Raw genomic sequence first — 17,713 nt, 5'->3', positions numbered from 1 at the left:
GTTCCTGCCACAGACCTCCCCCTCCCCCCTCAGGCTGGTTGTGCGTACGAGGGTGGGGGAGTCCCCTGTCCTCTAGCAGCAGCATTTCAGGGAGCAGGGAAGCAAAGAACTGGTGCTCTGATGCCAGATATCCTTTCCCATCAACAGAAATCTTTCGGCGGATTCAAGCCGCTGTTTTCTGTGCAGCATTAGTTACTTTATACTTTGTGACTCATTTAAATGACATACATATCTACTCAAGGCATGAACAAATAATGTCCTTTTTTGTTTTTGGATGCTGCCGCTGTGAACTTTTTTCGAGAGCTGCTGTAGCACAGTGGTTAAGTGGTTTGGCTGCGAATCAGCCTTCCACTGGTTCGAATCCCACTACTGCCCTGAACTCAGTAGGTCGCCTTGGGTCAGCCACCCCTCTGTGCCCCAGCTCCCCAGCTGCATTGTGGGGATAATAATAACACTAACTTTTTCACTGCTCTGCGTGGGGCACTAATCTATCCAGAAGAGTGGTATATAAGCAGTTGTTGTTGTTGTTGTTATTCTGTGGATGATGTTCTTGATTAATGTGTTATGTTTATGCCATTCCTATATAGCTAATGAATAAACATTCAAAGAGGAAAACTCCGGCATTAAGGGAACTGAAGAGTCTCAGGTCCCACTGGCACACAAGAAATGCAAGACAGCCAATGTGGTGTAGCAGTTCACCTGATCCCAGCCAGGTGAAGGCAGGGGGCAAGCAATGCTACCTGCTCTATGCCTGATTCTGGCTTCACCCATCTCAGCTGGGTGAAGGTGTGTGTGTGGGGGTGAGCTGGGTCAAGGGGGGGGCTGACATTGCCACCTGCTCCACATCTGATTCCAGCTGGGTGAAAGTGAGGAAAGGTATTGCTCCCTCTCTACTCCTGTTCCCAGCTGAGTGAAGGTGGAGGGCAGGCTTTGCCACCTGCTCTGCTCCTGATCCCAGCTGGGTAAAGGCGGGGGATGGGCACTGCCACCTTCTTTGCTTTTGATCCCAGCTGAGTGAAGGCAGGGGACGGCCATTGCCACTTGCTCTACTCCTGATCCCAGCTGGGTGAAGACAGGTGGTGGGCATTGCCCCCTCTCTGCTCCTGATCCCAGCTGGATGAAGATGGGGAACAGGCATTGCCACCTGCTCTGCTCCTGATTCCAGTTGGGTGAAGGTGGATGGCGGCCATCGCAGATGGACTTAGAAAGGTCACCAACCTTCTGATCTGTTGATAGATCTAGTTATGTAGGCTGTTTTCAAACTGCTTACCGGCTATGGAACATCGCACCAAGCTCCCGGAACAACAGTGTCTTCCTGGCTGTCATGTCTGACTGTGCCCATTCATCCATGCCAATAATCCTGGTGTCAAGTATATGTTCTGTCATATCATGTCTGAGTGCACCCATCCATCTATGCCAGGGTGATCCGTGCTTGTGAGCAATGCTCGTGGTCCACTGCCATCTGATGTTCCTGAGTCATCTCAGTCTTGGAACTGATCTCATGTTGTAACTGGTAAGTTCATTCCTTAATAACCACTTTCGTTTCCTCACTTCCACAGACTAGGTGGCAGCTGATACAGCTGCAGACATTCTTTTCCCATTGATATTGTTTAATCTGACCTTGAGTGTCTGAAGTGTTGCATTGCTTAGTATCTTGTCTGTCTAGTGTGTGAACTTTAGAAATGTTTCCCAGGCTGCTTCTGTACTTGTGATTTAGGGGGGAGGAGGTTGGTTGATTATATTATCCTCTAACAGCCTGAAGCTTTTTTCCTTTCAATGAGAGGTTACCATGTGCATCTGCCTTTAACTTCATGTACTGCTATGGACCTGTGTATATGTAACAAGATTGATTTCCTGAATAAAAGTCAGTTAGCCAAGGACATGTGTCTTGCTGAAGTGATCCAGGGATCTATCTGCCATAACCTGTCATTCATAGTCTGACACTGGCGTGATTTTGCACTAGAAAGTTCTCGTGCAAAATCATGCCAGGAAGATGCTGTCATTCCAGGAGTTTGGTGCAATGTTCCGTGGAAAGCTGTGGAAAGCTGGCAATGCAAGTCAGCAACCATCTTGGAAGAGGCAAGAGAGTTTAAGTGCTCTTCTTTTGACAAGGGAGCCTGAAACGGGTGGGTGTGTTTTGAACATTTAAGCATTCTCCCACATTGGGATCTGGCGGGGGAGGGGGGAGACTACCCGAGTCTTCCTGCATTGGGATAAGGCAGAAAGTGAGGAGGGTATCAACATAAGAACATAAGAACATAAGAACATAAGCAAAGCCATGTTGGATCAGGCCAGTGGCCCATCCAGTCCAACATTCTGTCACACACAGTGGCTAGAAATCCAGTGCCATCTAAAGGACTGTCAGTGAGGCCAGGACACCAGAAGCCCTCCCACTGCCTTCCTTCCAGCACCAAGACAACAGAGCACCATCTCCCCACAAAGAGAATACCATCTATCTCCTGTGGCTAATAGCCACTGATGGGCCTCTGCTCCATATATTTGTCCAGTCCCCTCTTGAAGCTGGCAATGCTTGTAGCTGCCACCACCTCCTGTGGCAACGAATTCCGTGTGTCCCCATCCGACTGCTGTCAATTAACCAGAAGAGGCAGGCTCCATTGCTGTCTCTGACCATTAACTTGAAAAGGAGAGGGGAGAGGATTGCATGGGAAGTTTGAGTGTGCTGTTGCCTTGAGGTGGAGCAGGCGATGCTGGCTGAGGCGAGTGGACAGTCAGCTGGCTGCTGGGTGGAAGCAGAGGGGAGGGTGGAGGCAGGGAGGGGAGCGGGAGCTCTGCCAGCACTTTTGTGCCCTCCAGCAGCAGGTTGGCTGCCGGATGGAAGCACAGCAGGGAGAAAGGAGGAGGGAGGGAGGCGGAGCCCGAGCCTGAGCTCAGTGACCGCTGGTGATTGCCCTCCACTCTGACCAGACACTGGCTGACTCCAGACGGCCCTCCCCAGCCCGAAACGTCACGTGTCGTCACGCAGAAAACGCGAAATATTGTGTTTTCTCGCGCGAGTTTTGCGCAACATCGTGCAAAACTCGCGTGAGAAAACACGATATTTCGCGTTTTCCGTGCGACGACACACGGCGTTTCGGGATGGGGAGGGCCGTCTGGAATCGGCCACTGAGACATCAGCCAGCCATGCAGCATATCAGCACCCATATCAACTTGCTGGCCCACTGGCCGCTTGGCAAAATTCTTGTACTCCCAGGCACAGCAGTGGCTAGTGCCACTGCTCATCTTGCTTGCCTCGGCCGCTCCTCCTGCCCATCGCAGAAAACTACTAGACATTTAAATGTCTGACATTTACTTTGAAGTATTCCAGATAGTCCAAGAAAATACCAGACTGTCCGGGTGAAAATCAAACTGCCCGGGTAACAACCAGACACCTGAAAACCCTACCTACAGTTCCCTCCACCCCTACCATTTGCCAGTGGGGACTTGGTAGCCTTGTGTAGCCTGGAGGCTCTTGATTTTTTCCCTGTTTGCCAGCAGGGACTTGGAAGCCCCTTAAGAGGCATGGGCTGAGGCATGGCATGCTGATGCAGGTTGATGATGTCATCAACCTGCATCAACATCTGTGACCTCAAGCAGGGTTTACCAACATAATTCTAATGTAGCTAATAACCCAGGGGTAGACCACCTCCTGTATGTATGTCCAACAGCAGCACATCAGACTGTTTTGCTCAGCACACAGGACTGGTTCTCCACCCAAACAACTTGCAGTGCAGGAACAGGCCACAGCCATGGCTTATACAATGCCACAATGCTAAAGTAGAACTCATCAAACAATTATACACTGCTTATCATCCCGGCTTAAACAGAGACTTGGATTTCCTGACTCACTACAATTTCTAATAATTCTACAGGAGCCACTTTTTAGAACTTTAAGTAGCTGTTCCTAATGTGTAGTAAATTATACCTTCATTCCCCATGATGGTGCAAGGGCAGTCATTGAAACTGCACTATACCAACGGGAAGAACAGATCCCCACCACCCCTTTTCTTTTACAGTTAGTGGACCTCATATTGGAGAAGAATTACTTTCTTTTTGACAAGCAGTTTTATTTTCAAATTAAGGGTATAGCTATGGAGTGCTCAGCAGCTCCAAGCACTGCAAATTTGTACATGGCAGATTTGGAAAATTGGGCAATCTTTACACCACAACCTTATATGTAGGCTTATATATAAGCCTACAACCTTATATCGATAGCACTTAATTTTCTTAAACTCCAGAATGCTTCTTCCTGATCAGTTGTATTTATCCTATTTCTTCTTTTCCCCATGAGAGGCTAGAACCTCTCACCTGTCTTATCATCCCTTAAAATAAGGTCTAATTCCATTCCAGTTCCTTACACCGAGAATTACTTTACTCTTGAAAGATATGAGATGGGATTCACACCCTGCTTCTGCCTCCCCTCCCCTCCTGATAATTTTACCCTACAAGAATTCCCAAAATATTTTTCTCTTCACATATCTGAAATGAGCTCATATTGATAAATGCTGTTGTTACTCTGTAAGGTGCCACTGACTTTTTGTTTTATATGGCTTATGCCCACCATCATTCTATGGATCTGGGCAGCTGCCACCTGTCACTGAAGAACTGGGCAATATTGCTGAGGCTCACCTTTCTGCCAGTATGTCTGGCCAAGTACAGCCTTCATCTCCCCCCACCCTTGCCTCTCAGCCTACTAACATTGTCACAGGCCGATAGGGTTACCAGGCCCCCTTCCGGGAAGTGACATCATCGTGCAGGCTGTGTACCACCCCTGGGAGCACTCCCACACTCTTCAGACAGCTGATTTCGGTCTGTTTGGACCCGAATCAGGTCTATTTCGGGCCAAATCAGGCCTGTTCGTGAGGTGGCACGATGGTCCTTGGAGTGCTCCTGCACTTGGCAGCAGGCCAATTTCAGCCCCAAATGGGCTCAATTCAGCCCACTGCATAGCCCAGGAGTATTGCCGCGAGGGCCTTGGTGAACTCCTGAGGTTCACAGTGGGCTAATTTAGGCCCCAAACAGCCCCAATTTGGAGCCCAAGTCGGCCCACTATAGTGTGTGGAAATGTGCCACGCCGCTTGGGAGCATGGCCCAGGAGGTGCGTTCCTTCACTGGCCAGGTAAACGGGGGGTGGAGGGTGGCAGTGGGGGATTCCCACCCCCAGGAGAGGACTGGTAACCCCACAGGAGATTATTTTTGGTACTTAGACCAAAAAGGTTTCCTACCCCTCTGAAAGTCCGTCAAATGATTTCACTTGCCAGTGTCTTAACATTCCTGCAATTACTCAGCTCTGCTAAAAGCAAGCATAACATCGGTGCAACCAAGCTGTGTGGGGCCTCCCGTGCTAAGGTTCATTCTCCCCCGCACAGGAGCTGCTGCCCTTTTATCTGTCAATATCCTTCACATGCTAGCTTAGCGAAATGTTAATCATGGTTAAACCTGTGGTTTGTGTCACCATTTCAATGTTAATTAAAACTTTATTTTAGGTGTTTATTAGAGGTAATTGATTGACCCTAAGTCATTTGCAAATCATTTCCTGCTACTGTGATTAATTTCCTTTTAAGCCTGGATAGGCTTCTTTAAAAAAGCAATGATGTAATTTTACTAGGCATGGTTACAGTAACCCCGTGGGCTTTTAAATAATCAGGAAAATGCTTGCAATGAAGGCCTGATTAACCGTTATACCAAGCACGCTATACTCGAAGGTCCCAGCCAAGCGCTCTCCCTCTTCTGGAATCAGAGTACTTCCTTATAAGTTTAATCATTCTCCTCGCTTTTCTTTTTTAAAAAAGAGTGCTCTGAAGCTGAGCCTATGCTTGTTATTCCCTTACCAAAGGATAGGGGAATAATCCACTGGTTTGTTCCCCATCTTTTCTGTTTTTTAAAAAAATATATTCTAGTAGCGCAGCCAGCAAGAAAAACAGAAAGAATCTCTCTGTGACAGATTTCTCGTGTAATTAACACGCTTGATGGGATTGAGAGTGTGATGAGATTGAGAGGTGGTGTTGTGCATGTAGGGCTGTGAGCCTCTTGGAATTACAACTGATCTCCAGAACACAGAGATCAGTCCTTCTGGAGAAAATCAGGATGGGTAGCCATGTTAGTCTGTCTGCAACAGTAGAAAAGAGCAAGTGTCCAGTAGCACCCCTAAGACTAACAAAATTTGTGGTAGGGTATGAGCTTTCATGAGTCACAACTCACTTCTTTAGCTCGCTGTCTGAAAAAGTGAGCTGTGACTCATGAAAGCTGATACTCTACCACAAATTTTGTTAGTCTTAGAGGTGCGATGGGGCTCTTGCTCTTTTCTACTTCTGGAGAAAATGTCTGCTTCAGAGGATGGACTCTGTGCCATTCTACTGTGCTAAGGTCCCGCCCCCCCCCCCCCCAGGTTCCATCCCCCAATATCCAGGAATTTCTCAGCCTGGAATTAGCAGCCCCACTAAGGAAGGACAAGAATATAAACAAATTGCGGAGCAGCCATATTTATTTAAATAGTAGGATATCCCTGAGCTTACAAAATGGAACCTGCTACAAAGTGCAGTATTTTCTTATCGGTTCTTTCCAATGTGGTACCTTTTTCATCTGAAAAATAAGGGGGGGGGGAGTGTGAACCTAACACTTGATCTCGATCCTGCCATGATGCAAAATTTCTCCATAACAGGCTTAGTAGCACCGCTTCCTCCTGTGCACAACTACATGGAGTATGGAAGTCGCTATGGAAGATGAGGAAATTGACTACAGCTTTAATTAGGTTGAAGAGGGAACTAAATGAATCCAGAGGAGAGGTCCGTCATTGGCAATTACTCATTTTTTATTAATGGAACCTCCGTGGACCCAGAGAGTATACCACTGAATTCCGGATGATGGTGACAAACAGTAGAAGAACATCATCATGTCATGGCTGAGAACTTCCCAGATGTTTGGATGGCCACTGTTACAAACAGAACATTTGCCTACATGTGTCTTGGTCTGAGTCCCGTAGAACAGTCCTTATGCTCACGTGCCGTTAAAGAGAGAATGTGCCATGCATTTTGAAACAGTATTACATGGCCTGGTCTCTGTTTTTCAAGACCCCTGTGCTGTCAGCATGCCTGCTTGAGGCTTCCTTTGTGTTTCAGACTTACCTTCCCCCAAAACCTCCACTCCCCGGGTAGTTGGGACGACCATACATGCTCTGCTGTATGTACGGCTGGTTGGAGCCTGCCTTGGCTGAGAACTGCTGCTGCTGCCCAGCAAACTGCGGCGAATTCATGCTGGGGTTGCTGGTGGTCATCCCTGAAGCCATAGGGTTTCCTGCTGGGTTCATGGGATTGTTTGCATTTGCCATGGGATTGCCCAGCACCTAAGTGGGTGACAGAGAAAGGAAGAGCACAGATTAGTTCTTTCCCCCAGGCACTGATGTGGATTTAAAGAAGTGGTTCCATTGTGCTGCAAAGTGTGTGACTAGACAAGGAAATGATCGTAAAGAGACCTCCTTGGGGCAGAGAGAGGTTTGGGAAGTGAGTGGCTGCCTTACAGTGCAATCAGCCTGCCTGGAGGAATGCAGACGGGACAGTGAGAACTCTGAGGAAGACGTCTGCATGGATCACAAAGGACAGGATGCATCTAAAGGGGGCCAGCCACATTCAGCTGCGGGGGGGGGGGGGCAGTTACCACTGCACAGATTGAAAGACATCCTCCAATTGTATCGATTGTCTGCATATACTAACAAATTCTAGGGCTCTATAGTAGGTTTCTAAAATCTGCCTACATGCCCCATGCTTTCCCAACATCAACAGGAGTCCAATGGGAAAATCTGAGGGGAAGGAGGAACAACCACTACTCTTGTTGGCTTGAATTTTAAGCAAGGCTTCAGTTAGTATCTTGTGACCCATCACAATCCCTTGCACAGTACCCTGGGAATTGTAGTTTCTAGAGCACCAGGGACTTTCCAAAAGGAATTTATAATCTGTTTGCAGAATTGCCATTCCAAGGTTTCAAAAGCAGAGGCAAACCACCACAGTTTAGTGTAGCTATGTGGGCTGTATGAGTGAGGAACAGGTATATTACATGCAAGTTTGAGGAAAAGAATTCTACTTTTTATTAATGGCCCATTTCTCACAAACAGAAGTGGTGGAGGTAAGCCAGTTTCTTGGTCTGTATTACTTCAAGATGCAGCTGGGTGAAAGAAGAACCACACCCCTAAATCTTACACAAAAGTGAAGGCCAGGCCAAAATCCTTCTTTCTGGGGAAGCCATAGTGTGGAACAAAAGTCTGTGCTGTGTCCATTGTTAGCTATACTACCAAAGGTCCAAAATATGGCAGCTAGGAGCCTGAAGGAGGCTAGCCCACTGAAGACTTCTTGAAGACACAGACATGCACATGAGTAAATTATTTTAATAAAAGAAACTGCTGCAAATGTCGTACAGCTTCTTTGAAGTTAAGCAGGCAATAGCTATGCGCTAGTGTTAAAAAAAACCCTCTGCAGTGAAAAAAGCAGGCAAAACATCGAAGGGACGAGTCTTTTTAATTAAAATAAATCATCCAAATACATTAGAGCATCCTCCACACAAACCCCGGTCTAACAAATGCTCTCGAGCATCTCTGCCTCATTTCAAGGAGGTATTCACTGAATTTCACCCACTTGTGAAATGAAACTACTTGCAATTGAGTGGGAAAGTCTCTATTTGCAGCATTTGTGAATGTGTCCATTTTACTTGTATACCATTTTCCTTGGTGCCATCCCTTCCCCTCCTCTGGCCTTCACTGTCCTCAGCCTCACTTGTCCATATAATGGGTAGACCCAGGGCTCATTTTGAGGGGGAACACGCAGGAACGCAGTGCCAGTAGTTCCCCAAAGAGATCACATGTCAGGTGGCCCCGCCCACCGGACTCTCGGCCATTTTGGGCCCATTTTGGCCTGGATTGGGGCTGAAACGGCCCGGATTGGGCCTCTGACGGGTGGTGGATGACTCTCCCACTCAGCAGCGGCCCAATCCTGACCATTCGGGGCTCCTTTTTGGCCATTTTCAGCCACTTTTTGCCATTTTGGGCCCAATTATGGTCCTGAATAGCCAGGATTGGGTCCAAAACAGCCAGGATAGGCGATGTCAGGGTGTGTGGCATATGCAAATCACTTATGCTAATGACATATTTCCAGTGATGTCAAGGGGTGTGGCATATGCTAATGAGTTATGCTAATGAGTTACGCTAATGAGTCCCTCCAGCTCTTTTTCTACGAAATGACCCCTGGGTAGACCCATCATGCCAAAAGTTACTTGGGTCATCCCAGCCAATCAAATGGCAACATGGGCAAATGTAGCTAAAAAGCCCAAAGCAAGGAAAACAGAAAAAAAGCAGTTGCCAAGGGAAGAAAAACCAGTATCAAAACATTGCAAATGTTCATCAAGTTTTTTAAAAACAATCTATCCCAAGTGCTAATTTCAAGCAAATATCAAAATATTTGGTATCTTAATTTTTTCACTCTTCTGCTGATTTCCTGTGACTTGTTTTTCTGCTGTAGTTCCCAAGGGTTACCCCAGACAGCAGCAGCCCAACGGCACCTACCTGGCTCTGGGAAGTGTTAGTCACACCCCATACTGTAGTGACCACTGACAAAGAACCTGGAGGTTGATTGGTGTTTTGCTGCCATGGAACAGAATCATAAGGGAAAGACCCATCACTGCGGAAAGAAAAAGAAGAGACCGACATGGGAGACCAAGTCATACCGCACAGCTTAAATGCGCACGGGGTGGGGCGAGCGGGAAGAGCAGTCTTTTAATCTGTGCATGGAATCACCCTGAACACACTCGCCTGGTAAACTATCTGACAAGTGATAACATTTATGAAGCGAATCATTTCTGTCTGGTTGAGAGCAGAACAATTGCTTTTGTATCAGCAAAGAAAAGAAACACACTTCTCAGTGAAGAACAAATACGCATGGCTGTGATCATGGAGGGGAATGGCAATGACATTACTGGAAACACGGGTGTGTGGGGGAATTCCCTTTTGAAACTATGCTGCCTGTAGCAGTTGCCAGCGGCAACATTTTTTAACACACGAAGCACATGGTATCATTCCATGGCCACGCTCTGAAACCACCTTGACTTTTGTTCTTTCCTCCCCTGCAATCTGGGGTCTCCGCTCTGGGGCTTCCTGCCTGAACTGGCATACAGTGGGGCTAATGGGGCCTTTGAAGGGACTCTGACTGGTGACTTGAATTCAAATTCAGAAGGGCCGTTTCCACACGGCTTACCTTCCCTCGGAATGACCCGGAACATAGTGCAAAAAACGTGGAACATTGTGTTTTCTCGCGTGAGATTTGCATGACGTCGCACAAATCTTGCGTGAGAAAATGTGATCTTTCGTGTTTTTTGTGTGATGTTCCAGGTCGTTCTGAGGGAAGGTAAGCCGTGTGGAAACGGCCAGGGTATCCTATCTCAAACTAGATGAAAACAGTAAATCAGTGCTCAAGAGAAAAGTGCAGGTTGTGTCGGGGGGCACGTGAACTTGCCATATACTGAAGCCAATCAAAGTCAGTCTTGTCTACGCAGACTGGGAACAGCTCTCCGGGGTCTCAAGTGGAGGTCTTTCACATTGACTCCTATCTGATTCTTAACTGGAGATGCCGGGGATCGAACCTGGGACCTTCTGCATGCAAAGCCATGGCCCGTCCCCAATGGCTAAAACTGAATTAGGTAGTAGGAAAAAATCTAGTTCAAACTGCCTCTCTGCAACAGAACGTGGCCTTAAGCAAGTCACTGTCTCTCAGCCCCGGCACTGACGTGCCTCAGGGGATTGTTGGAAGCAGGGCCTTTTTTTCTGGGAAAAGAGGTGGTGGAACTCAGGACCGCACCATGACATCACTTTCGGTCAGCTGGAACAAGGGGGGAGTTTTTTAAAAGTTTAAATTGCCCTCGGCAAAAATGGTCACATGGCTGGTGGCCCCGCCCCCTGATCTCCAGACAGAGGGGAGTTTAAGATTGCCCTCCGTGCCGCTGGGCAATCTAAACTCCCCTCTGTCTGGAGATCAGGGGGCGGGGCCGCCGGCCATGTGACCATTTTCAAGAGGTGGCGGAACTCCATTCCACCACATTCCAACTGAAAAAAGCCCTGGTTGGAAGTATCCTAACATCAAGAATGCTGACCCCCCCCCCGGTCCTCAGGGTCTCTCTCTCCCCCTCTCCAACCCTGATGAAGGGTTGCTATTATTTTCTGATAATAACAGGATTGTTTCCCCCCTTCTCAACTGTGTCCATACATTTACTTAAAAGCAATCCAGTCCCACCTCTATATCTCTCACTCATAGGTGAGACTAATTAGGAGATCAATCAAAAGATACCCATCTACACAATGATCCGATATGATAGGAAAATCTACAAACTGTGGGAAAGATCCACTCACACTGCAGGTGAAGCGTGTTTGATGGATTCTGACAGGACTCAACAGAACACACTCATCTTCACCTGTATGCACACAGATGGGATGTGTGGTCTGCCTCACATATACTTCACCTAGTCTTTGCCTACAATATACCTGAGCTCAGTCAAAAAGGCTACACTGGTTGAAGAATATGAGAATAACAGGTGCCCCGGGGCTCAAACCAAGGGCCTGATGGGTCAGGCGCTGGCTCCTTATGCTCTGACCTGGATAGCCCAGGTGAGCCTGATCTCATCAGATCTCAGATGCTAAGCAGGGTCAGCCTTGGTTAGTAATTGGATGGGAGACCTCCAACAAAGACCCGGGTTGCAGAGGCAGGCAATGGCACACCACCTCTCTTAGCCTCTTGCCACGAAAACTCCACCAGGGTTCACTGTAACTCAGCTATGACTTAAGGGCGCTCTCCACCATCACTGGCTCCTTATACTTGTCAGAGGAAGGAACTACATGCCATTCCAGCAAGAAGGCTGACTTAGCACCCTGAGACCCTCCTCCTGGTCCCCAAATCCAAATGATTCTAGACAGGCAATGCTTTCATTCAAGCTGGGCAACTCATAAAGGAGAATCTTCCCCTCAACTCTCCAGACTTCTGGGTATCGGCTAGTTCGTCTCTCTCCATTCACTCTACCGCCACTTGCCTGCCTGCCTTGAAAGCCCCCTGGCTATTCACAGCCTGGCAGAAAGACAGATGGATCTTCCTTTACCTGTAATAGCCCTTCCAGCTTCCTACACATAGGGCCAAGCTAGAAGTGACGAATGACACTTGAACGGCAAGTGAACAGACTTACGGGAATTCCTCCCTGTTCACTTGTGCTACACTTGCACTCCACTCAATCAATTGAGTGGAGTGCAAGTGGAGCACAAGTGAACAGGGAGGAATGCCCGTGAGTCTGTTCACTTGCCGTTCAAGCATCATTCGTCACTTCCAGCTTGGCCCCTAGAGAGCTGTGGACCAGGGGCAGTGGGAGTGGGAGAAGCCTGGCTCTGGTGAGCTCAGTTGGAAACCTCCACAGATGAGCACTGCATCGTTGGTGGAAGCAGATCACAACCATAACAACTGCCCATTTTCAGATGGTTCATTTATTCTCAACACTCAGTTCTTGCTGTCTGTTCATTTTCTCTTATGTGTGTCTATGTTAAACTGACAAACTTGGATGCTGCATTTTTGTTCGCCGGGGGAAAAAAACACAGATGCAAGGCACACATCTAGGAATATAAAAATAAATCTCTGATCCTGACAATACTTACAGGTTGAATGGAATCTATCTGAGGGGTAAAAAAGTGACAAAAACATCTGAAAACTTGGAAATTTGGTGCTGCAGCAAGGGCAGTATCGCTTTGTTGAAATACCTCATCTGGCTAACTTTAGTCGCTATGATCTCCAATGCTGAAGTATCTATGGAAGCTTGAACTGTTCATTTAATTAACGACATGGCATAGGTAAAATGAAAATGTCTCAGCTCAAAAGCTCCTTTTTGAATATTATTCTAAATATGGGGGCGGAGGGGCACCATTTAAAAAAATCTCATTGCTATCGGATTCCCCAATGCAACAACAGGTTAAAATCAAAACTGACCCAAGAGGTCACACCTGTTGAAATGTGTGATGTACAAAAAAAAAAATACAGTACAAATGAAACATTTATGCCCTTAACAATAATATATTTGAACCAGAAATGGTGATTGGAACGGCTTCCCTTTCAATGGATACTGCACATGATTGGAGGGAAATGCTCTGTGAGATGCAATGGGAACAATAATATAATCTAAAGCGTTCTTTAGGGACTCCTCCCCCGTAAAAACTATTCATCTTACACTGAGTAGTAAAGATTACTTAAGAACAACCATCAGAAAATGTTTAGCTTAGGGGGAAGATGTCCTAAATGCATTTCCAGTGCAATTCTAAGCAGAGTGACTCCAGTCTACGCCCATTCGTTTCAATGGGCTTAGACTAGAGTAACTCCACGTAGGATTGCACTGTTCCTTGGACAATTTCCTAAACATGAATGCATTGGCTTTAACCTATGAGTTGCACAGAGGCACTACTATTATGTTGGGGATTTGTTTTTAAGAAAGGAAAGGAAAGAAACCATATAGAGGCAACAGAGAGTGAGATGGAGAAAAAAGGGCCCTTAAACCTAGACCTAAAGGTGAGTATGAAAAGCCTGAAGACAAATGCACCAATACATCCTGGGACATGTGATTAGGTCTACTGACAGTACGCTGACTCAAAACACCAAGGCCTGAAAAAGCAGAGTGTATCTATTCTTTACTAATGACCCTATCCCAGGGCTTTTTTTCTGGGAAAAGAGGTGGTGGAACTCAGTGGGTTGTGCTCAGTGAAAATGGTCACATGGCTGGTGGCCCCGCCCCCTGATCTCCAGACAGAGGGGAGTTGAGATTGCCCTCCACGCTGCTCCAGCGGCGCCGAGGGCAATCTCAACTCCCCTCTGTCTGGAGATCGGGGGTGGGGCCACCAGCCATGTGACCATTTAAAAGAGGTTCCGGAACTCCGTTCCACCAGGTTCCAGCTGAAAAAAAGCCCTGCCCCATCCTATTCAGACTGAACTACGGGGAGGGACTCCATTCTTGGCACAACTCAAAGAAATAAATTCCACTGCAAATAATGAGACACACAGAGAATTAGGATGCTAGCTTCAGAGGACAGTGAAATAATATGGAAACATTAAATGCAAAATCCTTCCAGCAGTGCATGTACAATGTCAAACACTGAAATAAACGGCAAAGCTCAAGAATGTAGCCTTGGGATCTTGTTCCATCCCACAGATAACACATCCAACACACAATCCCACACTGTTTTACTGTAGCAAGTAAGGCCTGAATAAGGGTGTCATTTAAGCATCTTTATAGACGAGACGTCTTACACGAGGATGCTCGAGTGAAGAGAGATGCAATGTTAGTCAGGAAATGTAGGAGATAGAGCAGAAGGCTTCGTCACTTTCACCTCTCTACACAGAGCAAGGAGATCGCTCCTTGGAGGGTTTGTTAATTTCCCCTTCTCCTGACACAGTGGCGCCTGACACAGGTTGGACACTTGTCAGCTTCCCTCAAGTTCTGATGGGAAATGTAGGCAGTCTGGTCTTGCTGCTTGGCTCTCCATTTAATTGAAGTTTACAGAGCGGCAGTCTATGGGAGGGAGAACATGTGGTCAGGAGGGGAGTGCAGACGTTGGGCTCTCGCTGGGTGCCCCCCTTCCCCTCCGCTGGGTGTGTGTGTGGGAGTTTCTATAAACTTCAATTAAATGGAGAGCCAAGCTGTAAGACCAGGACGTCTACATTTCCCCTCAAAACTTGAGGAAAGCTGACAAGTGTCCAACCTGTGTCAGGCGTCACTTGTAGCTTGGCTCTCTGAAGGCTATGCTAATTTCACCTCCGGGGAGGCAAAGAAGAAATAAACACACCCTCCTAGGAGCCATCTCCCGGCTCTTTGTAGTGAGGCGAAAGTGACAGCCTTCTGTTCTGTCTTCTATGTTTCCCAGCTAACGTTGTGTCTCTCTTCACTCGAGCATCCCCGTCTAAAATGTCTCGTCTATAGAGACTCTAAGACAGGAGAAGAATGAAGTGGGTAGAGGGCGGCTTAACCTTCCCTGCCTTTTCCCCCTTCCACAGCTTCTTTTGCCCAGACAGGGGGTCCTTCCACTCCTTGCTAGATACTTGCTAGATCTCTGTGCTAGAGCAATCCTTCGCAACTGTCTTCTCTGAAAATGCAAAATCTTTGCAGTGGTAGTGCACAGTCAATGATATGTGGACAGAGCCTGGGTAGGAGCCCCACATTTATTTCTGTGATGGGTCTAGAACCCTGGCTGGAGGAAAAACCACTGAAAGCGTGGAAGGTGAAGGGGAACAGAGGCGCGTGCGAGAATGCCGACGCGCTCCTTGTTCTCCACCTGCTATTTCTCCCTTGCATTCTGTACTCTGCCCCAAATCCTTTGCAGTGAAGAAGCAACTGGCAATTGCAAATGACAATTGATAGGGTGAATATTTTTGTTGCGTCTCCTACAGCCAAACTAGACATTTCATTTTTACGGTGCAAATAACACCCCCTTGGGCTATTTCAGGTTGGGAGAACAGTTGCCGGGGGGAGGGGGCAAGACTGAAGTCTCCTCTGCCTCTGTATGGTGGTTCTGATCCAAATCAGGCCCCTGAGATGCTTGTGACCTTTGTTCCTAGCAGCTGCCATCTGGTTAAATGGACTAAAAATGGAACGAAAGTCGGGTTGGGCAAACCCTGACTCAACCCATTAAAAAGGTGGATCCATCCATCTTCCAAGGAGCCTTTCCCCAATCTATGGGGCCTTCCTCCAAATTGAGTGGCTCTTCCTTAGGCTGGAGGAAGTCTTCCAGCTTTGCTCTGCGGTATAGTCGCATAAGGGTAGGATTCATTTGGCCCCTGTGGCTGTGGAGTTCGGTTTCGTAATGACCCGTGTCTATATGTACAGTGGTATCTTGCCAGACTCTGCTGTCTCTCTCGTCAGGCCCTGGTTTGTTCCACCTCTGTTCCGTCATATCTCAAATCCGATTATAACTTACTGGGTAGCCGTAAGAGGGAGCTTTGCGAGGCTCTCAACACCTTTGAAAACGCTGCTAAGAAACCTCTTGCAAGCCAAGGAATTGTATCTAGGAGACTGGAGTTCAAATCCCTGACCGGCCCTGAATTCACTGGAGAGCCTTGGAAAGTCTTACCTTCTCTGGGCTCAGTTCCCCACCTGTTAAGTGTAGAAATGTGGGCCTATCTCATCACAGAGTAATTGTGTGAATGAGGTAAAGGAAAGTTAGAAATCTAAAGGATTGATTCATTAACTAATTCCACCTGAAGTGTCCCTATGATATTTCCTCTTAGCTTTGGTACAAACACGCTACTATTTCCTATTAAATCTCTGCCTTGCCTCTGTATCTGCTATTTCCCTTGATCCAATACACAGTTTTTCTGAAGTGTATTGTCCTCTAAAAAAAATCTATATTTCTCCCTTCTGGTAATTAAAGTGGAGTGAAAGCAGCCTTTTTGGGGTGTTTCCTCAGCACTGAGACAGGATCAAGAACTCGGTGGCCCAAAGGGGGAATTACTAAAGGACAGAAATTGGGCTCATGGAAGAATAGTATGTTGTGGATGAGAACGCAACCAAGGCTATCCCTGATGTACGAAGGACAAGGGGCGGGGTGGGGGGAACTGGTGACTATCAGCTACAAGTGAACCTCTGTATCCATGAAGTATCCCTCTCTGTGGCTGGTCCACAGAGAACAAGGGAGTCTTTCACAGGCTATTTCAGAGGCTGGCTCCTTAGCGCAAGCTGCAGAGACTCACGCTTTCAGCTCTGGAGGTCCCCGTTTCAATCTCTGGGGTCTGTCAAGGTGGCATCCGTCACATATGCACCTATGAATTAGAAGGGAAAGTGTAGGTCCAGAATCAAAATCGAAAGCCCTAACAATACACATAGATTACCCTGTTTTGATACCTGGCCCTTACAGTTACGTTATTTAACTCCTGAGGCTAAGTTAGGCTATCCAGGCAACTGACAAGGGGACTCATAGACACACATTTTCAAGTACACACACACAACCTGGCTCGCTTCACTTGGAGTCTGCATCACCTGACTTTGGCTATATCCTTATTTTCAAACAGAAAATGGCAGTATTAGTTAATAGAACTTTGTTATTATTACACTACTAATGATGAAGATAATTACATTGCCTGATCACAAAGGGAATTAAATTGCTACTACTTTATTATGTAATAACTGAAGCTAGAGAGAGTCCTAATGTAGCCTAATGGTGGAGCTATAAATTAAGTGGGGCTCAGGGATGCCACAGAAAATGACCGTGTCAAGTCAAATTCTCTGCCATAACACAGGGATCATTTACTGCATTCCATGACAATATTGTGTGACCCTCCCTGGCCCTACAGGGAGCAATTTGGGGTGAAGCACAAAATGTCAAGACTTTGTGACATGGGGCAATTATCCCTGCATATTAGACAGATAGGGGAGAGCTTGACTCAGAGGTGCCATTTTTGGTAGCATCGTTGTTTTGCCCATAACATCTCTCTCTGCCCTAAAACACAAGCCTCAAAATAAGCAACGAATTAGATGTTGTAAACTGTAGACTACTTGTGTGAACTGACTTAAATGCAAAATGACTTTGCAATGCTGAAAAGATACCTGCTGTTATTAAAATGCCTATTAAGCTCATTTTTAAGGCCACAACATGGGACATTAACCAATTAACAGCTCAGACATGGTAATATGAATCCTCTAGAATAATTCCGGCAATAGAACCACTGAA

The 17,713-nt window shown here is 46.9% G+C and overlaps 1 protein-coding gene across 7 annotated transcripts in view; it reads right to left on the bottom strand.

Moving 5' to 3' along the window:
• ZMIZ1 (zinc finger MIZ-type containing 1) overlaps positions 1-17,713 on the bottom strand; it is a 559,350-nt gene that overhangs the window by 50,699 nt on the left and 490,938 nt on the right. For 4 of the 7 annotated variants that reach the window (XM_054983312.1, XM_054983314.1, XM_054983313.1 and 1 more), the window contains exons 9-10: positions 9,545-9,659; positions 7,122-7,339 (exon numbers count right to left, since the gene is read on the bottom strand). In XM_054983312.1, the coding sequence (XP_054839287.1) occupies positions 7,122-7,339; positions 9,545-9,659 (333 nt within the window). Of the gene's footprint in view, positions 1-7,121; positions 7,340-9,544; positions 9,660-16,736; positions 16,806-17,713 lie in introns of all 7 variants that reach the window. The other 3 variants (XM_054983309.1, XM_054983311.1, XM_054983310.1) reach the window with 1 other exon arrangement.

Source organism: Eublepharis macularius, chromosome 6 (genome assembly GCF_028583425.1).
Source record: "Eublepharis macularius isolate TG4126 chromosome 6, MPM_Emac_v1.0, whole genome shotgun sequence".
Lineage (NCBI taxonomy): Eukaryota > Metazoa > Chordata > Lepidosauria > Squamata > Eublepharidae > Eublepharis > Eublepharis macularius.
This window is presented reverse-complemented; position numbering and strand designations above follow the sequence as displayed.